We start from the raw sequence: 21,431 nt of genomic DNA, 5'->3' as shown, positions 1-21,431 counted from the left end.
TGAAATGGGGAGTCGGTGGGGGGAAGAGGAGAGCTCGCGCGGAGGGGCGCTTTGGCTTAAGGAGCACCCAGAGGGTCCCCAGAGGCAAACCGAGGAGGGCGGGGGAGGTTGTGGGGTGCGGGTGTGAAAATTACCAGGCGGAGAGTCAGAGAGGAGCAATTCAGGGCAGCGCTGGGGGGTGTGAGGGACGACTGCGTGTAGGTTTGGAGACCAAAACGAGGTTCTTTGGGTCATCCTGGTTTCTTATTTGCATAGACATAGGCGGGTCAATTCCTTGGGGCCATTTGGTCACATGGAAGGTGCTAAGGCAGGGGTCCCCAACCTTGGCCACTTGAAGACTTGTGGACTTCAACTCCCAAGGCGTCTCATCTTTTCAGCTTGTCCCAAGCGGAGTTTGTGGGTTCAGGTAAGGTGCAATATAAACATAGTTCGCTGCATATATATATATATGTGACAGACTGTGACAGATGAACACAATACAGAAGCCATGATGATGGCAGATGAGATTCTGCCGAAACTTTGCTACAACTTTAAAAGCACAACTATAATGACGTGGGAAAATACCCGAACAAAGCTATCACATGGCTACAAAAACTTGAATAATGAATGATATATTTATTTATATATATTATATATATAATATATATACATGGGGGGTGTAAGTACCAGAGTAATAGGAGTTAAAAATTGCTAAAAACAAACTGAACAGTGGAAACACCATCAAAGCCATCAGGCCATACCTGCAATACAATACACGGCAGGAATCATTTAACTGAATACAAGCCAAATTGAACAATTTGGACCAAAAAACAAGAAAACTTATGGCTATTCACAATGCCTTACATTCCTGTAGTGGTATTAATAGATTATACCTATCCTGCAGAAATGGAGGCAAAGATTTACTTCAGGTCAAGGTTGAAGAAAAAATAGTGTGCATTGGCTGATTATGTAAAAGGCAGCCAAAAAGATGTAAGATAAAAATCACATTTTGTTAAATATACAGGAAACATAACATGAATATTGAAAAAAATGTAATAAAAACCCAAATAGAATGCTGGCAAAGAAAAGCATTACATAGTCAATTTCTACAAAAGATCAAAAGAAAAGTGGATTAAAATCAAATCTGACAATGGCTTACAATTGGAACATTCAAAAAGGGACTGAATGATTGATTTTGACTGCTCAAAAGCAAGCTATTTGAACTAATGGAATCAAGGCCAGAATTTAAAAAAAATTAATCAAATGATTCAAAGTGCAGATGATGCAAAGAAGCAGAAAAAACAGATCAGATACTCAACTCATGCAAAAAGATTGCACAAGTGATTAAAAACAGTGGCACAATACAGTTGCCGAAATGATTCACTGGAACATGTGTAAAAATTATCTGCCAATAATGAAAACTTGGTGGGAACATATAATTGAAAATATAGTTGAACATGAGCAGATTAAAATATTTTTGGATTTTCAAATACAAACTAATAAAATCTTTTTTAAAAAAAAACAAACACAAGTTTTATTGGTTTTTAAAGACAAACAAAAACAAACAAAACATAAAAACATCCAGCTTTCTTTCATAAATATACAGGCAGTGTGTCGGTTGGTTTACAGATTTTTTGTGCATCCATTTCATAGTCTCAATTACAGTTACATTGCATAATAACTCATATTATCAATCAAAAATTGAATACCCTAGTGTCACTATTAAGCAATCATTTGACTATAATTTTATTCATTCATACTTTGCGAGATAACTATAATTTACTTAGTTTATTTTATAACAATTCATATAATCCTCCCAAATCTATCCTAAAAACATTTTATGGATATAACAAAAAAGAAAGAAATACATCTTTATATATTCATTATTTTCTAAAAATCTAGATATTCTATTATTATATTTTATTATCTAACCATTGATAGAAAAGGTCCCAAATTTTATAAAATTGTTTATCCTCTTGTTCTCTAATTTCAAATGTCAATCTACTCATTTCAGCACATTCCAATATTTTCTTAATAATTTCCTCCTGTAATGGTATTTTTTCATTTTTCCAATTTTTAGCAAATACAATCCTAGCCTCTGTTAATACATTTACAATCAAATATTTTAAATCTTTACTGTATGTATCAGGTAAAATTCCCAATAAAAAAATCTCTGGTTTCAAGTCTATATGTTTCTTTATCATTTTTTCCAACCACATGTGGATTTTAGTCCAATATTTTCTAGCATCCTCACAAGTCCACCACATATTGATGGCGGAGCTGACGTCGCGACGATACGGCATGCAATCTCGGAGGTCTGAGATTGCAGCCGATATCTTTGCCCCCGGTCGGTCCAAACGGACCTAAACCGTCCCATAGAGACGGTGATAGTGAAGGGCGCATCCTGTGGATCCCAGGGATATCACAAAGTCCCTGATGGATCCAGGAAAAGCCCTTCTTGCCAGCGGCAGAGAGGCAGCCATTAAAGCTGCTGAAGTTGGGACAGCTCCGGAACGGAAGAGACTGGAAGAGAAAGTTTGTCGGTTTGGTGAGAGCTTTTTTTATCATTCTAAGACTTAAAAGGATACCCTAAGGAAAAGAAAAAATCTGTAAAAGTTTTGACAGAACTGAATAAGCGGCGGTTTTTAAACGGAAACGTCAAAGTGAGGCTTGGCTTTTTACTTTTTTTTTTTATTACTGGACTTCTATCGCGATTTAGCATTTGTTAACTGGACTGGCTTTTTTCTTATATACTTTCTCTCTCTTTTTTTTTTAACTTCTATTACGTTTTGTCTAGGAAAGGAGGGGGAAAGTGAGACCAAAGAAAGTTTGTAACACTGCCAACTAGAGGCTTGAAAATATCTTAGATGAAGCTGAGAAAGCTGTGAAAGACTCCCTTTCAAAGACATTGCAACCTGATAAGATAGAGGGAAGAGCACGGGAGAGTGTTATTGCAGGTGTTCTTCTGGATTTCTATCAACAATCATACATGATATTCTTCCGATTAAAATCGGAATTCCGATTTTTCATCGCGCCCCCCCTCCCCCCTTCTTCTCCTCCTTCTTCTCCCCTCGGAGGTCCCCTGAGTCAGGAGCAGGGAAGCAGCTGCCCAGCTCCGGAGCTGATCCACACCACTGGCTGGAAAGGAAGGGTGTTGGTGTGTGTGTGTGCGATTTCTTGGCGCGCGGCGCTGGGTCTCTTTTGGCCGGCCCGAAAGAGCGCACGCGGGGCGGGCGGTGGAGATGCGGGAGCTGGGCTGGGCTGCTCCAGGAGGAGAAGGTGGAAGGTGCCCTGGGGTCTGAGCCGCTCGCAGTGGAAACCACCCTTAGCCCGACGCGGGGAGAACGAGCGAGGTTAGCGCCCGCCAGCCCATCCTTCCCGCCTCCGCGGCTTGGTTTTCCCTACCGGCGGGTCCTCCTTTCGTGTGGAGGGCTGTGGGGGAAGGCGCTCGCCCGAGAGGATCTCTCCCTCTATCTCCCTGCAAGGTCAACGTCTGCGCTGCGGAGGAGAGGAGGAGAGGGCAGCGAGCGCCTCCCCGCCGGACCCTCCGCTCATCCTGCCAGGGCCGCGCCAGAGCCGCGAGGGCTGGGAAAAGCTGGGAAAGTGAGCTGCGGGTGTGTGCATGCCTCCTCCTGCCCCTCATTCCCAATTCTTGCCGGGCGAGCCGCAGCTTCCTCACCTCTCAGCAAGCAGGAGGAACCTCCTGCCCTCCTCTGCAGCGCAGATGTTGACCTTGCAGGGAGAGAGAGGGAGAGATCCTCTCAGGCGAGCGCCTTCCCCCGCAGCCCTCCGCACGAAAGGAGGACCCGCCGGTAGGGAAAACCGACGTGCATCGGAGCAACCCCACGGTCCTCCATGAATCGAGAAGGGGCTTTAAAGAAAAACCTCTGGAGGTCCAATCGCCCAGGTAGAGCAGCCTCACTTCCTGAGAGGCGGGGAGGGGGAGAGGTTTCCCGGGGATGCGGATGTGTGGAAAGAGCCAGACGGCTGCAGCTCCCTCCGGAGAGCAAAAGCAATGTTCATTTAATAAAAAATTCCCCTGCGGGAAGTCACGCAGAGGGGGGGGGGGGGAAAGAGCTTGGAGCCACGACTGGAACCGGAGCTCCCTTGATTAACAATTCTGATTTTTTTTCCTTTCTTTTTTACTCCCTTCTCGCCGTTGATAGGGCGGTGGGGGTGGGATGATTAGATTTGGGGAGGAGGGTGAGATCGGAAGGAAAAGGCTCCAGGATTGGGCTTGATTTGAAACGGAAGACTTTCCAGCCCATAGGACGTAATAGCCAGCAGAGCGAGCTAGTGTAGGAGCGCTGAGGCGCGTGCTGGCAGCGTGCATATGTTGTACGCATGCCCAAAAGTCGTGGTGTGGAAATTTTCTTGCATTTCGTGCCAGACTGCTGGATTTGACCTCCTGTACAAGATAGCAAAAACAGCATGGCTTCTCGGTGGAAAATTTTGGAAAGAAAGGATGAAGCCCTTGTCAGGAAAATTGATGGAACTGTCCGTGACAAGTGGAATTGGGAATGGACCCAGAGAACTGTTGATGGCACCATGATAGCTGAATGCATCAGAAAAGTCACGGAACCAGGGAAAGCTTTTTGTGTCTGGTGTGAAAGTGTTATCACCTATGGAAAGGGTGGCCTGGTTGTGATAAAGCGGCATATGACCAAGAAGAAACACATGGATGTGAAAAAACTTAGGAAGACAAATTACAGCCTTAGTGGTAAGTTTCATCTGTGATTTCATTTATTTTATATTTTATGAATGGGGTTTTTATGCTGGTTTGATTTATTTGATGAAATTTAATTAGAGAGTAAGTGATTGAAGGAGTGTTTAGTGAATGCATCCAAACTTATTTTTCAATTTATTTATTTATTCTATTTATTTAGTCTTTTTTTTTTTTTTGCCCAGGGTAGCTTTATCAGTGGTTATTATAAACTGGTTTACTGTATGTGATGGCCCTGCATATTAATTAATATAGCATCACAAAAAAAAAAAATTGAATAAACATATAATTAGACTTGATCACAAACAATTTTGAATAAACAACATGTAAATAAGCAATTGTGAACTCAGCAAGTTTAGATCAGGAGAAAAATCATGCTTCCAATTCAATATCTGCCTCAGAGGAAATCTATGAACATTTATGACTTTAGGGAAGATAAATTTGTAAATAATTTCAAGGTATTGAAACATGAAGTAAATGCGTCATAAATTGTACTTCTAAAAATGTTTTAAAGCGTGACAAATCTCACAATATCTTCAAAAATTATTTCTTTCCTGTAATATTAATTATATAGGAAATGTCAGTACATAGTATCATAAATTTTATAGTAGTACATTGTTACTAATAATATAATAATAATTATAATTGTAGTTATTATTATCACCATCATCATCATCATTATTATGATGTCATATTACTTTGTTTTACCTCTCCCTCTCTCTTTTTACAGCTGCATTTGCTCCCTCAACTACATCAACCTCCAGCTCAATGTATGGCTTGCACCCTTCCCTTAAGTCAAACGTAGCACCATCTTGTCCACCTCTTCAAGCCTCGGTTCCTCTCGTGGACAGAGTTACTAACCACGAGGCCATGCTGTTGGCGTTTCTTGCAGAGAAGTCGCTTCCATTCAGCTTGGCACCAGATTTGATCAGCTTGTCACAGACTCTTGCTGGAGATCCCAAGGTCCTAAGTCAACTCTCCATGGACAGAAACACTGCATCATATAAAATGCAATATGGCATTGCGAAGACTGTCAAAGATGACTTAGTGAAGGACCTGCAAAGCAGCAAGTTCTCAATGAACATTGATGAGGCAACCTCTGACAGCAACAAGAAAATTTTGACTCTCCTGGTGAGCTACTACTCTGATTCTCTGAAGAAGGTTATAATTCAGCACTTTGCCTCACTTAGTTTGATAGTGGTGAACAGTGAGAATCTTGAAAAAGAAATCGATGCATTGCTAAAACAACACAACATACCATGGGAAAATGTCATGTCTATTCTCATGGATTCCTGCAATGTTGTGAGGGGCTCAAAGGCTGGATTGGAGACACGGATAAGGACAAAGCATGCTCCTCATCTCCTGGACATTGATGGAGATGTGTGTCATCATATACAGAATTCTTGCAAGAAGTTCTCAAGTGCTTTTGAACATTATTTAGAAGAGCTATTCACCTCCATCTACAATGATTTCAAATGGTCTACGGATCTTCGCTAGTACCTGGAGGAGCTGAGCATCATTCTTGGAGTAAAGTTCACCATGCCAGAGAGATACGTTCCAACCAGGTGGCTTAGTGTGTATGATGTAGCAGTTGACACTTTAAGGTTGTTTGAAGTGTACACTATCTTCTACTTCTCCTTCCTACCTTTATTCGACCGTCAGCATTTTTTCTTCTTGTGCAAGGATATCTTCAACACAAAGGATATTGGAGACAAAGCTGTCGGGGCTATCAGAGCAATTCAAGTCAAGCTCAGAGAGAAGAAGATGACAGGAGAGGGGAAAGAATGAAAAGAAAGAATCACACAGAAGCTGTTTGTGAATCGCAGCTACACAAGATTGCTCCTTCATTTCTACTGTGCTTCCTTGCCTCTATTGAAGAAGTTTGTTCTGGTGTTTCAGAAGAAGGAAACAAAAATCCACAAATTGCATGATGAAGTTGTAGACTTGACAAAGAACTTCTTTGCATGCTTTGTGAAGCCAGAAGTACTTCGTGACTGTAAAGTGTGTGCAGTAGATGTCCAAGCTGAGACTTCTTTGTTACCATGTATAGACATGTTTGTTGGGCCTGAAGCGAAAGAGATTCTCAAGAAAGAGAAGAAGGAGGTGAAGAACAGATTCCTTACTAGGGCAAGGTCTGCCTATGTTTCAGCTGGAAAATGCTTGCAGGAAAAACTGCCTATCAAGAACAAATTACTTGCTCATTTCTCAGCAACAGACCCCATTGTGAGAGGACACTCCCAAGCACTGAAGTGCATGAAGGCACTTCCACAGCTTCTACCAAATGTCTTGGAAGCTTCAGAGGTAGAGCCCTACATACTAGAGGTTCACCAGTATCACAGTGATGCCAGGATACCTAGTGCAGCAGACCAAGCAATAATAGACAACTGGTGGACTGGGATTGCTTCAGCAGGAAAGTATCCTTGCCTCTTCAAGATGATGAAAGCAATCATGAGCTGCTTCCATGGACCCCAAGTTGAGAGTTCTTTCAGCCTAATGGGTAACATTATAACTTCTAAGACATCTCGCCTTGGCATAAGGACATTTGATGCTCTTCAAAGTGTTAAATACTCATTGAAGGCTTTCAGGGAAGTCTGGCTGTACAGCAGTATCAAAGGAAGGACCTTGAACATGACCCAGTGAATCCAAGTCTTGTAAGAAATATGAGAAGGGCACATAAATTGTACATGGAAGAACTGAAGACAATAAAACAGAAGCTTGCAACAAAGAGGGCCAATCTGGAACTGAAGAGGAAGACAACTGAAGCCAAAAGACAGGCCAGACTCAAAGTTATGGTATCAGCTCAACTAGCTAGAAAGAAGCATAGAGAAGCAATGCTGATCAAAGGAAAGGGAACAAAGAAAAAGTCCAATTAGAGATGAAGCATTGTGGCTGTTTTTCTGTCTGTTAAGCAGGGTTTGTTTGTTGTTTTTGTTCGTTTGTTTTATTTTTTAAATGTGAAATCCTTTGCCCGAGAGCATTCTCATGGTGCTTTTTATTATTATTTTTTGTCAAATAATAAAACTATCATGCAGACTCACCTTGAAAAATCACTTTTGATTACTTTACTCTGCTAAAGCTTAAAGGGGGCGTTGGCAATTTAATTCCCACCGGGGGGCTGCGCGGGTGCTTAGGTAACCCCTGCATCCCTGGCTACTTTTCAGATTTTTTTTTCAGAGGGGAATATCATGCCTGCAACAATTGAAGCTTGGTTTTGAAGTTTGTGGAGAAGAGAGTTATAATAAGAGCCTTGGATAATTAAATAAAGTGCAGTGTGTTCTTTTTATTTATTTTTTAAGTTGTGCTATCCCTCCTCACCAGCTCTACTATACTCTTTTCTCTAAAAAAAAAACTTTTATTTTTGTAATATTTCCACTTTTGTTTTTTATTTTAAAGGGAAAGCCTCAAAATTTTTCCTTTCCTTTTTCTTTCTTTGTTGGGATTTTTGCTTTTTCCATCCATACTTTTGGTTCATTTTTATGTTTTTTTTTTATTTTTATTTTTGAGACCTCTTAATTGGATTAAGGTGTGAAGAACCTGAAGAAATTTTTCTCTCATTTTCTTTTTATTATTATTGCACTTTTTTCTTTTTACTATTTTTATCTTTTATCTTGGATTACAATTGACTACTTCATAATTGGATTAAGGTTCAGAAGAACCTGAAGAAACTTTTCCTCCTTTTCTATTTATTATTATTGGGATTTTTTCTCTCTACCATTTTTACTTTCCATTTTGGATTATAATTGGCCACTCCATAATTGGATTAAGGTTCAGAAGAACCTGAAGATTTGGAATTATTTAAAATGAGCAGGAAATTGATAGCTTCTGGCCCTTCAACTTCTATTTCCGCCTCCCCACCATCTGGAGGACAACGTTCAATCCAGACAATGTTAAAGCAAGACAAAGAACAAGAAAAAGTGACCTTACAGATGATTATACAAGGAATTCAAAATATTCAAGTAAGATCAGAGAATGTTGAAAAGAGAATAGAGAACATTGAACAAAGAACAGAGAACATTGAACAAAGAACAGGGAAAACTGATGAAAAAGTGGAGAACATCCAACAAATGATGTTGAAGTATGATGAGAGATTCCAAAAAATTGAAGAAGATAAACAAAGAGACAAGAAGATTGGAGATATTGATAATAGATTAACAGTGGTTGAACAAGATAAAAGTGGGATGCTGAAATGGGAGATGGAGAGATCAGAATTTTATCTCAGATTTCAAAACATAGAGGAAGAAACAGGACAAAATCTAGCTGAGATAACGATAGAAATTCTAGCCGAAGCTTTGGAAATAACAAACTAATAAAATCTTGACATATCAGATTTAACTGATTGAAAAGAAATTGTTGATAATTGATGTGACATTACCAGGAGATACTGAAATAGAAGACAAAAGAATTGGAGAAAGTCACAAAATGTCAAAATCTGAAAATCAAAATTGAAAGATTATGGCATAAACCAGCCATGGTAGTCCCATTGATTATTGGTTGGTGCCCATAGCAAAAAGGCACATTGACAAAAAGTTTCCATCTGTCAGTTATAAAAAGCCACACTGCTTGGATCTGCACATATAATTATGACATCCTAGGTCAGGGGTGGGCAAACTACGGCCCGTGGGCCACATCCGGCCCGTTGGTCTGTCCAATCCGGCCCGCCCCTGAAAAAAATCGCTGGGCGTGGCGTAATTGCCCTGTGCCGCGTGGCCCCCAAAGCTGCAAAACAGTGCGGAGCGATCTAGGGGTAGGAAAGAAAAGAAATTTGCAAAGGCCTCAGCTGGGAGTTCAAAATCACCTTGAGTGCGACCTCTCCGAAGGTGAGTCCCTGCCGATCCCCTTTTTTTTTCCGGAGCTTCCAGGCTTAAACTTTGCAGGCCAAGCTTGCAGGCTGGAGCGTCTTCCCGCCGAGGAGCGGGAAGGGTTCCACCCGGCGGGCGGGGCGGGCTGCTTGGAGCCACCTAAAGCTAGGCCGCTGCTGGTGGAGCTTGCCCTGCCTTGGTGCCCCGTTTCCCGGCTCGGCGGTCCTGCTCGGGCGGCACTTTAAAAGCCTGCTCCCAGCACCCGAGCAACTTCCCAGCAACTTTCGGCTTAGTTTTAACTCGCGTGCGCCGCGCCTGGCCCGAGCCACGCGGCGGAAGGGAAGCCCGGCGGGCGGGCGGGCAGGCTGCTTGGAGGAGGCTCCGGGCTTCCCCTCCGCCAGGCGCGAGCGCCACGACCATTAAGAAGCCGAAAGTTGCTGGGAAGTTGCTCGGTTTTCCAGGGCTTTGCAAAGGCAAAGTTTGCAGGCTGGAGCGTCTTCCCGCCAAGGCGGGAAGGGTTACGCCCGGCAGGCGGGCGGGCTGCTTAAACTTTGCTCGGGCGGCACTTTAAAAGCCTGCTCCCAGCACCAGAGCAACTTCCCAGCAACTTTCGGCCGTTTTAACTTCGCTGGCGCGCGCCGCCGCCCGAGCCGCACGGTAGCCCGCTCCAAGCAGCCCGCCCCGCCGCCGGGCGGAACCTTCCGCTCCTCGGCCGGAAGACGCTCCAGCCTGCAAACTTTGCCTTTGCAAAGCCCTGGAAAACCGAGCAACTTCCCAGCAACTTTCGACCTTCGTTTTAATCGCGGGCGCTCGCGCCTGGCGGAGGAAGTCCGGAGCCTCCTCAAGCAGCCTGCCCGCCCGCCGGGCTTCCTTCCGCCACGCTTGCGCCTGGCCCCAAGCCGCGTGGCAGAGGGGAAGCCCGGTGGGAGGGCAGGCTGCTTGAGGAGGCGACCCGCGGTGCTCCGGCAGCAGCAAGAGGCAGTTTCGCCCGGGCTCCGCTCAGGTGTCCGGCTGGGGCTGTCAGGAGTTGCTACCGCTGGCACAGCTCCGTGTGGCTCCTTCCTTGGGAAGGAAAAGGCAAAACCAGGAGCCGCTAAGCTTGAGCCTCCGGTGCCGCTGCTCCCGTTGCAAAGCACCGCCGCGCTCTTCCTTTTTGCCTTTCCCTTCCTGAGGCAACGCGGGACTGGAGCCGCGCGAGCCGCACTGGAGGTAGCAACTCCTGACTCAGGGGGCCTCCGAGGGGGGGAAGGAGGAGAAGAGGGGGGAAGGGGGCGATTCCCAAAAATCTTGTGCTGACCCGGCCCGCCTGTCAAATTTTAAAAGTCAATGCGGCCCCCGAGCCAAAAAGTTTGCCCACCCCTGTCCTAGGTTCTTGGGAAGAACTCAATGAAAATGAAGGTCAATACCAATTTAAGACTTGGCAGTTGTGATTTCACAAATTGGAGATCACAAAGTATCAAGATCTGAAAATTAAAGTTGAAAAATTATGACATAAACTAGCCATGGTGATCCTAGTCACTGCCATGCCAAAAAGGCTTGGACAACACTTAGAAAATCTGCATGTTGACAGAATTTCCATCTATCGATTACAAAAGGCCATATTGCTTGGATCTGCTCATATAATGTGCCAATTTGTTACAACGTCCTAGATTCTTGGAAATAACTCAGTGTGAATGAAAGTTAACACCAGCTAAAGAACATCAGCTAAAGAACCAGTGGTGGTTTCACAAATTGAAGATCGCAAAGTATCAAGATCTGAAAATCAAAATTGAAGGATTATGGCATAAATGTAGTGATCTCAGTGGATATCGGCACATGGGGTACCATAACAAAAAAAATTGGATGAGCACTGCACATTCACAAAAATTCCATCTGTCAATTGCAGAAGGCCACGCTGTTTGGATCCTCACATATACTAATCAATACATTACACCGTTCTATGGGGAAGACTTGATGTGCATGAAGACCAGTATCAACTAAAAAACTGCCAGCTGTGACTTCATTTTGTGAATTGATTGTAATTATAATACTTGAATACCATTGGCATTAACAAAATCATTATCAATCATCTACAAAAGGCAGCTTTACTTGAACAATTTGCATCCTGCAACAATACTTTTAACACCATCAACAACACTGGCTACATATCCCAGAACCTTGGCAAGGATTTGCTAGGTAGGTAAACTGCCAAATCCAGTCTGAATACTTGGCTGACTGGGATCAATCATAATATAATAGGAAGGAACATCTTTCAGGAATTTAGGTTATATGTCCCACTGAATGCCGTGCATAAGTTTAATTCCCACTCATGATTCTGCATAGTATTTTGGGACTGACTAGAAGGGATTCACAGAAAAAAAATGAAAAACTTGTAATTGAGGATTCAGTTAATTATTTTGAAGCTCTTCAGTCTTCATCACAAAAAAGTTGTGATCACTTCAAGCAACATGCCACACTATAACCTAATGCTTATATTCATAAGTAAGGCTATGAAGTACTTGTGATAATGTTCAATATTTATATCAATTAAAACTTACCTAAGGTGAGGGTAGGTGGGTGCTTGTTTTTGCTTAATTTTTTATTTTTTTTAGGAACAGCAAATAAAAGCACAGGTAGTCCTTGATTTACAACCACAACTGAGCTCAAAATTTTTGTTGTTAAATGAGTTTTGCTCCATTTTATGATCTTTCTTGCCTCAGTTGTTAAGTAAATCACTGTAGTTGATAAGTTAGTAACCCGGTTAATTGAATCTGGCTTCCCCATTGACTTTGATTGTCAAAAGTTGCAAAAGGTGATCACATGACCTTGGGACCAGTGGTGGTATTCAACCAGTTCGGGCCGGTTCTTATGAGCTGGTAGGAGCGATGAGCACTGGAGACTGAACCAGTTTTCTCCACCGCTCTGTTGTTCCCCCCCCCCCGCCTGCCCGGTCTCCCATACTCACTTTTATCTGCTGAATTTGAAGTGCAGCTGCTTTGTGCGGCACAGAATAGTGCCGCGTGGCAGCTGCTAAAGCAACCAGGATTGTGCAGGCTTGCAGGAGGCGAGTTAGAACGCCTCTGCGCCTGGGCAAAGTGTGCGTTTCGCATGCGCGTGCATGCAAAGTGTGTGCGTGCATGCAAAACGCGCCCACCAACCCACGCCCACTGAACCGGTGGCAAAAATATTTGAATCCCACCACTGCTTGGGACACAGCAACGCTCATAAATATGAACCAGTTGCTCAGTATTTGAATTTTGATCACATGACCATGGGGATGCTGCAAAAGTTTGTAACTGCAAAACGGTCGTAAGTCACTGTTTTCAGTGCCGTAGTAACTTTGAATAGTCAGTATATGAACTGTTGTAAATTGAGGATTACCTGTATAGGTCATACAAGTTTCACTTTGGAGAATTCTACTCAGGACTTTCAGAAGCTTACTAAGCATTTTCATTTATCAATATCATTATTAAAATTGCTTCTAAATAAACAAACATTCTGAAGATAGAAAAACTGCACTCTTTATTTTTAGATAGTGTGATGAGACTGTACTTAGCCTAACTGCTCTAAGTTTTGTCAAAACATGCTAACTTATGTGGCACAAATGATTTTCACAATGAGAAAAACTGCCCAATTATAAGCTAGTAACTTTTATCACCCAATTTGTGCGTTTTGAGGGAGGCCCAGCCACAAAACATCATTTTCAAAGATAGGTCATGTCTAATTTCATCTCTTTATCTAATTTGTTCTGGGCCTAATTCTGGACTGAGTCATTACCAAGCTAAAACAAGTTATTTGGAAAAAAAAATAATATATAATATGTCCTAAGACTATTTGCAGAACCAACATTTTAGCATCCGAAATCTTTCACAACTAAGAAGCCCAATAGCATATTTTTGGGCACTGTGTATCATAGGAAAAACATAGGAATAATTTGAATAACCACACCAGAGCCCTATATTTTTCTTTCATCACTAATTTTTATATTAGAATGGTATATATACTCTACGTTCCTTACACTTTCAGAGCAGACAAATATAGTTTTATGTTATGCATCTATGTATGGGATTTTACCTCTCTCTTTCTCTCTCTCTCTCTCACACACACACACACACACACACACAGAGGAGGTTCATAAGAATTTCTCTATTTGACATAGTGTGGCATTCTCAGTTACATTGATCATCAGTATGCAGGCACTGTATGACCAGTTTTATCCTATTTGGGACTCTTCAGAGGTGGGCAGCTATATATATTTCTATGGGCTTCAATCCCTCTATTGAGAATTGAACTCACAGACCTTTACACTACATGATATTGCATGTACAATGCATTAGCTTTAAGAGTTATCCAAGTCCTGGTGCTCAGTAGTTGCATGAACAAATATATAAAATCTATTAGAATGGTACTATAAACCATCCACCTTCTCTTAAGCTGCTACATTACATCATGACTCTGCATACAGGGTTTTACTTGACTTATTGCATTATTTACCCTCCTCCCATTGAAAAGGCAGCCTCTTACAGGCTTTCATATTGTTGATGCTATAAAAATATCCAAATAGTTAATAATTTTAATGAATTTTAGTAAACTGGATGCAATATAAAAATGCTTTTTTCAGATATTATAGCCAGCTCCAGAGGTTTAACTATAATAGAATGCATACAATTCAAGCTTGGATAAAGTTTCATTTTCATTTTTTGTTTTGCTTTTTAGACAATACATGTTGCTTTGGACACTGGAATTTGCTTATTCCAAAACCAAATGCTCTTTTCCCCATATGGATTTTGATTCCATGAGAAGAGTTTTATTGCATCATAACCAAAACCAAATGATTCAACAAAAGCTTGGCTACCATTATTGAGAAGAGAATGAAGAAAAATACCCCAAGATTTGGGAATTCCTTTATTGAAAAAATAAAAAGCTGTTTTGGAATCACTTAAATAAAAAATACAGTATAAAAGCAAATCTAGAATCTGCAACACATTAAAAATAGGACATTATACACTATGTTTTAGATTAGAATAATCCATATGTACATACATATGTCATTTTGAAGGTAGATATTTTCATGGTTATTTTGTGAGGATTCTTCAGAAAAATGAGGTCATAGTTCAAAATTAGTAATAGCAAAATGAGAACTGGAAGATACATGCTTACAAAATTTAGCGTCCGGTCCAATCCCAAACATATATGTAAACTGCCCACACAGTCACACCACCAGAACCAGTATATGTCATCTATTGAATTGGACAATGAACCACAATTAAGAATGTTTCATTTCTTTTTGGATGGACTATCCCAAGCATGTCTCTCAGAAATCCCCAAGTAGTCAGTCTCATTTATACCTATTGCAGTTACAGTATGGCCTCCTTTAGGAGATTTTACACTCCCTTACCAACTTAATAGGAGCAACTTTGCTAGTTTCCCCCTTCCTACAACAAATTATGTTGTCTGCCATGGAAACTGGATTTCACATGGAAAAAAGTTAAAGAGATAACAGTCTTAGTTTACATGGGCTGCTTGGAAAAGCTCCACAAGATCCTTGTATTCTGGGTCAATAAGGTCAGATGGTTTATCTCCCTCATTGTTGGTGGCATCACTCTGGGCCCCAAGAGAGATGAGGTACCTGGAAGATCAGAAAAGAAAGTCATGAAATGCAGCAGAGGTTGAAAGGGTCTGGATTAACCTACCTCTGTGTAAAAATATTCAGTCCATTTAAGTAGTTCACTGTATAATATGGTTTAGATATCATTTACTCCCTTTTAATAATTGCAATAAGAATTTGCAATTTCAATCATCTCTATTCTCAAATTCCCTTAAGGCAGGTTCACCCCTTTATACTATTCACACCTGGAGAATACAGTGGCACACAAAAGCCTAGAGCTATTTCTGCTTTGGAAGGAGAACCAAGAGTTGCAGTCGGAATCAAATAAATTGGTTTCCTCACGTGCATAGTCCTACTGACATGTACCAACTTCTCTTATACATTATATTTAAAGCAATATAGAGGACTTTATAATGTTCTGATGTGACTCAAAGGAGGTTTTTGGTTTCCATAAAAATAACAACCTTATAAATAAAATATAAGAGTTCCAGTAAAAAATTGCTTGGCATTTTGGCAATTCCACAGTTAGTTAATCTGCCAACAAATATTATCAGCACTGCTGGTGTCAGGATGAGAGCGCTGTGAGATAAGAGAGGATTCATCCATGTCTTGAAATGAGCCAGCAGGCACTATTTCTTGTCATTTCAAAGTTCACTACCCAGAAATTCAGTAGTGCGATCACTTTCCTCTTCTTGTTTTACCTTGGCCATATAATTCCTGTTTACTGGGAGAGTGGCACAGCTGGCTAAGGGGGAATGAGGTAAACAGTCTCTGACCTTGCAATGTCAGCATAGCCATCACTACAGGCCACATGCAGAGGTGTCCAGCCCTCATCATCTTTCTGATTTATGTCAGCACCATATTTTATCAAGAGCTTGACGCAGTCGAGGTTCCCAGCAAGCACAGCTTCATGGATGGCAGCCATTCCTAATTGGAAAAGATATATCAAACTCTGGTCTGTGACAGACAAGGGCACTATAAACTGAGGAGATACTAGCACATTTTTCATCTTAGCACAAGAAAAATCTTTCAAGTAAACAAAGAGAATTAAAACTGTTCAGTTAACATGCATCCACATAGATCTGTTGATGTTCTTAAGATTGTTCACTTGAGGCAAAAAAGAAGTAGAAGTTCAATCAAGATTCTTGAGTATGTTTTCTAAGTTTTTTTGAGAACTATTTGATTAACAAAGGGAATTAATAAAGGCCAGTCTCCCTAACAGCAAAATGATCCACAAAGAGCCTCCTATAGTCTTACAATGTTGAGCTAAAATAACCTAAACCAGTTTTCTCCAACTTGGCACTTTCCACATGAATTAGGGCTGTAGCCCATGGCATTCCTAGCATGGCCAAAACCTATTGGGAAATTCTGGGAGTTACAGTCCCAACAAAATCTGAAATGCATCAAACCAGGAAGATAAGACTAAGATTAAGCTCATCCTGCCATCATTTTAGTTGGGATTTTGCAACCTGTAATTGTCATCATTTCTATACCTTTCCTCTTGCAATTTTTTCTTGCAAAGGTTTCCATGCACTGAGATAATAACCAGAGTTAATGCCTCAAAGACATCAAACTATTTCAAACTTAGAGTTTCGCTTAAGCCTTCGAAGTATTTATGAGAAAATGTACTCTATTTTATTGCTCATCCTGGTTTGTTCATTTGTTTCTTTGCTATACTGAAGCAAATTACTAAATAAAGGAAATTACTAAATAAAGGAAATAGGTTGGTGAGGGTACTATAAGAAGTAATAGCATTTTAGGCTTATAACCCTCTTGAATGATTCTATTAAAATAATGTGGGCTATATGGTAACTGAGAGACAGGAAGAAAGCTCCCCATTGTTTCCTTAAATCACACACTGAAAATACAGCCTAACATTCAACCCATAATGTGGGATCAAACAACTTCCTACTCAGCCACCCTCCAATCGGACTTCCACATACCAGAGGGATAGATGGTATCCAAGGAGACTTTCCTGGCCCGAATGAAACGTCCTACTTGCTCCAAGTCACCCTGTCGAATATGGTCCTGAAAGAGAACATCATTGGGGAAACGCACAGTCTTGAGGTGCCTTGCATATCGCCTGTACCTAGGAAGTGAACCTAGGTATTTCATGGTCACAGCGGGCAAAAAAACCCAACAGACAGGCAAGGTGAGGAAAATGAACAGACTTAGAAAGTAGAAGAGCTACCTCACAAAGGTGAGGTGCAAAACTACAATAATGTCGTGAGATCCAAAGGAGTATTTCCTCCCAAAATCTTGCAAAGAAAAGGTGAAGAGGAACCCAGAGATGATTTTCTGTTCCTTTCAGAGTTTGCGTGTGTGTGTGTGTGTGTTGTGTGTGTGAGACCGCACAACACGTGGTGAAGATCTGTGGAGGACTGATGGTTTCCCCGCAGAGTTTCTTGTTATATAGCCTCCCTGTAGCTATTTTGAGGACACTCAGCTCATACTTGTTGCCATGAGATCTTGTAATTGAGATGCCTTGCCTGCAGCTTCCCCCTTTTGAACATAAATTAGAATCTCAGCTTACAGCACACCTGTTGATGAGTGGTAGTCAGCAGGTCCAGTTTGGACTGCAATCTACAACCAACAGCCTCAGATTTTGCAAGCCACCGTTTGCAATACTCTACATTACTTTCTGGAATGTGTTGGCAGCCATTTGTACTTTTCCCAAAACTAGTTCACGGCTATTTGGAAAAATTTAAGAACAACAATTATAGAAGTGAAAAGCTTCTACAGTGAAGAATTTTATTACATGAATAACAATCAATATTTTGCAATCTTTAAGGCAGCTAGGCATGCTTTTAATTTGCTGCTTGTAACTTGGAAATCCAATAATATTTGCAAAAGATACAGGTAGAAAGTGGCCAAGGAGAACAACCCAAGGAATCATGCTTGCTCATGTCAGTTATCAGTTCTTTCATTGTTAAATGCTGCAACAACATATATATTCTGTACAGCTGTGTGAATTCAGAACTCATATCTGTATATGTAAATGAATTTTATCTGATTTAAGCATTTATACACTTCTTATATGAAACAGGAAGGAAAATGACACCAATTTTTAGGAATTTGAGGTCTGCAATAGGAACTGAGAGTATAAAAGATTTTGTGATTTTTTTATTCCATTCATCTGCTTTGCCACTTAAATGCACTAGAACTGGAAGAGTAACTGAATCTAAGTTGCACTATATGAATGCGACTTTTGAGAGTTGCAAGGTATTCATTTTGAGGAAGAATTGAAACTGGAAAAAATGGTCAGCTGGAGCTTTTCTGCCTGTTCCACATATCCAAAGGGTGCCTGTGTACATACATCTGACTTGGGGAAGTTGTGTTGCCAAAACAGAGCATCAGGAATAAAAGAAAAGGAAAGCCCTCCAGTTTTGGTGAACAATAGGAGAATCCATGTGAATTCAGGGAAGACTCCACTAAGTAGGTTGTAGGTTGACCAGTTACCAAAAAAATGTGAAGAGAAATTCTAATAGTAGTTGCTTCCTCTCTAGTGATGAATTCTTCTAGTCTACAGTTATATCTAAAATCTCATGGATTGCCTCAACTATAACGTACATTTTATGTTACAATCCGCACCAAAGACTCTGTTGATCTTGGTACACATCCAGGAGTTCTAAGCAAAGGCCTTGTATTTGTAGCTCTGGAGATATTTCAGACATTAACAGCCATCAAGAATGCAGTACATTTGTTTTTTGCATTATTTTTAGTACATCTAAGGATTTTCTAATAATTTTGAATTATTAATTTTACTACTTTCAGAAGAAAACTATTTTTAAAAAGAAATTCAGAATGGGTCAAGATCAAATTTAGCTAGCCAAAGCAACAGAGGTTTTCAGATCACTGAAATAATACTACAATTTCTTGACTTTATTAGATTTTAAAACAGACTATTTTTAGTTATATTTTCCACTGAAAGTTCCAATCTGCCTATCTAATTTTAAAATTGAATAACAGTGCTATTCATTTAACTTCTTTTTACAGAACACAACTGAACCTCTGTAGACATCAAATCATATTTAACTCCTGGAGTCTTTGTTAACGTTTTCATAGCAGACTGTTAAATCTAGAAATAACCAATGTGGAATAATTTTACAATTCCTACGACCTCCTTACTTTTAACTGTTGAATACCACCCACAACTCATCATCCCTTAGGTGGTATTCAGCAGGTTCTGACCAGTTCTGGAGAACCAGTAGTGGAAATTTTGAGTAGTTCAGAGAACCGGCAAATACCACCTCTGAATGGAGATTTTACAGTATCCTTCGCCTGCCACGCCCACCAAGCCACGCCCACAGAACTGGTAGTAAAAAAAATGAACTCTACCACCTCCAGCAGAGATACTTGATGAGATGCACATTAGCTCTCATTCTTCTCTTGAAAAAAACAGGAAGCCAAGCTACCTTTGTAAAAGGAAAACTTGTCATCAGCTTTTCATGGGGGTTTCTCAGCAGGCCCCATAGTGTAGTACAGCAAGTGGAGCAACAAGAGGTTCTGATGCTTTCAGCTGTGAATTAATCGGAGTTGTGCAGGATGAAGGCATTCCCTGTTTGAAACAAGAAATATGGCATCTGTTCTAAGTTTTGATAGCACTACCACTAAAATTAGACCGTTAAAATTAGAAAGTGTTGCTGGGCCGCAGACTATTGCCTTCCCATCCTGACACCAGAAAGATGCTTGCACTGATATTGACTATTCAAACGAGTTCTCAAACATCTGGAGGCTAGGGACATTACACGTAAAAATCTGGGAACCAACAATATGCAAGGCAGGAAGTGGAGTGGGTTTTTAGCAAAAGGTAAACCTCACCTGTGGGTGAATCAACCCTCACCTGTGGGTGAATCAAGCAATGGAAAGGAAGACCAAAACTTACTCCTGCTGCAATTACTACTGAAGCATAGCTCTCCTCAGCCCCAACCATCACATCCAATTAAACAAGTTGCTTAGTTACAGTTCACCAATATAAGGATGGCCCTATGTTCCCCACCCTACTCTTAAGTTCTTTCTCAAAGACTTCCTCTCAGGGCCCACCACACTACCAAAAAACCAAGAGTCACAGATTGTCCAGCTGTTGGTATGAAAAGATAACCCTGAACATTAAGTATTATCTGGGTCTGGCCCTTACATCCAAACACCAGGAAAAATTACTCTTGTAAATCTTAGTAGAAGGAAAATGAACTTAAACAGCTATGCAACCACCAGGAATCTTTCCACCTTACATATTTATATAAGCAAGAAAGTCACAGTGTAGATCAGAGGTCTCCAAACTTCGCAACTTTAAATTCTCCAGCCAGCATAGCATAGCTGGCTGGAGAATTCTGGGAGTTGAAATCCACAAGTCTTAAAGTTGCCAAGTTTGGGGTCCCCTGGTGTAGATCCACATAAAAAGTTACAAAGGTTCCATGATTGCAGGGAATTCCATGATTCCAGATTACGTGACTTGGCATGTAAACACCAAAACAGCATAGAATAGTTTTGATGGTAAAATGCTACTTAAAATAAGCTAAGCAACAAAAACTGCTTCAGAAATTGCCTGACATCCTCTTTGTCTGCCACAACTGGAAAAAAAATTGTCAGCAAGCTCTCCTACTCTTCAAAAACAAGCAGCAGCTTGTTTTCCTTGGCTACAAGTAATGAGGCATGTTCACTCTCATCATATGATAGAATGACATAGTTGCTTACAAAAATATTGTTCAATTGAGGTGGCCAACAGTCCAGGACCTCATCCATAAAGCAGGTAATAATTGCACATTGCATACTTCTCTGGACGTTTCTTTGAATTAGAAGGAATTCAAAGCTTGATGACCTTTAGAAACAATTTGTACTTTGATGATCCTGAACGTAATAGCTCTGCACTTTGGGATGGCAAGGATTTATCTCTCTGACATACACAGAGTTGTCCTTTGAGTGATACTTAGAATAAAGCTAAAATTGTGTCTAAATTTTGAAATAAATATACTGAGATAATGTACAGGACTAAACAATCTACTCTTGATTCAGAAAACACAGACAAAAATACAGGTAGCAGCCAACTGAAAAAGTTACCAAATACACTGAAGTTCAAAATTCTATTCAAGAAAAATCTATATATGCTAGATTCAAGCCAAGCATTCTAGAAGCTCCTATTTCAAATATGAACAGAGGGGATTATTTTTTTCCCTACCATTAAGAACAATCAATTTCAAATATAAGGAATAAAAGCAAATCATTTTAGAAGTATCTTTTCAAGTGAATACTATGAATACATGAAAGTCAGAGGATACAGAATGATCCTTAAGGCTATATGCTCTTGGTGTAATTTGATGGACTCCTTCAAACCACTACCGGTACA

General features: G+C 40.8%; 1 protein-coding gene and 1 long non-coding RNA gene across 2 annotated transcripts; one reads left to right on the top strand and one right to left on the bottom strand.

The window, feature by feature from the left end:
• The first annotated feature begins 255 nt into the window (after positions 1–255).
• LOC113411993 (uncharacterized) lies at positions 256–15,111 on the top strand. The gene is made up of 2 exons (XR_015747244.1): positions 256–406; positions 14,197–15,111. It is a non-coding gene; the product is annotated as an uncharacterized LOC113411993 (long non-coding RNA).
• PPP1R27 (protein phosphatase 1 regulatory subunit 27) lies at positions 14,373–17,571 on the bottom strand. The gene is made up of 3 exons (XM_026667315.2): positions 17,032–17,571; positions 15,865–16,015; positions 14,373–15,109 (listed from the first exon to the last, which is right to left on the bottom strand). The coding sequence occupies exons 1-3, from the start codon at positions 17,201–17,203 to the stop codon at positions 14,986–14,988; spliced, it is 447 nt and encodes a 148-aa protein (XP_026523100.1). The 5' UTR covers positions 17,204–17,571; the 3' UTR covers positions 14,373–14,985.
• Between the last annotated feature and the right edge of the window lie 3,860 nt (positions 17,572–21,431).

The sequence above is a fragment of the Notechis scutatus genome, chromosome 2 (genome assembly GCF_049901735.1).
Source record: "Notechis scutatus isolate UNSWTSFEM ecotype Mainland chromosome 2, rNotScu1.2, whole genome shotgun sequence".
NCBI lineage: Eukaryota > Metazoa > Chordata > Lepidosauria > Squamata > Elapidae > Notechis > Notechis scutatus.
This window is presented reverse-complemented; position numbering and strand designations above follow the sequence as displayed.

Coding starts and splice junctions, on each gene's coding strand:
- PPP1R27 (XM_026667315.2), bottom strand. CDS start 17,203: ATGAAATACCTAGGTTCACTTCCTAGGTACAGGCGATATGCAAGGCAC. Junction 16,016..17,031: donor GGATACCATCTATCCCTCTG/GTATGTGGAAGT, acceptor TTTTCCAATTAG/GAATGGCTGCCATCCATGAA. Junction 15,110..15,864: donor GGCTATGCTGACATTGCAAG/GTCAGAGACTGT, acceptor CTGATCTTCCAG/GTACCTCATCTCTCTTGGGG.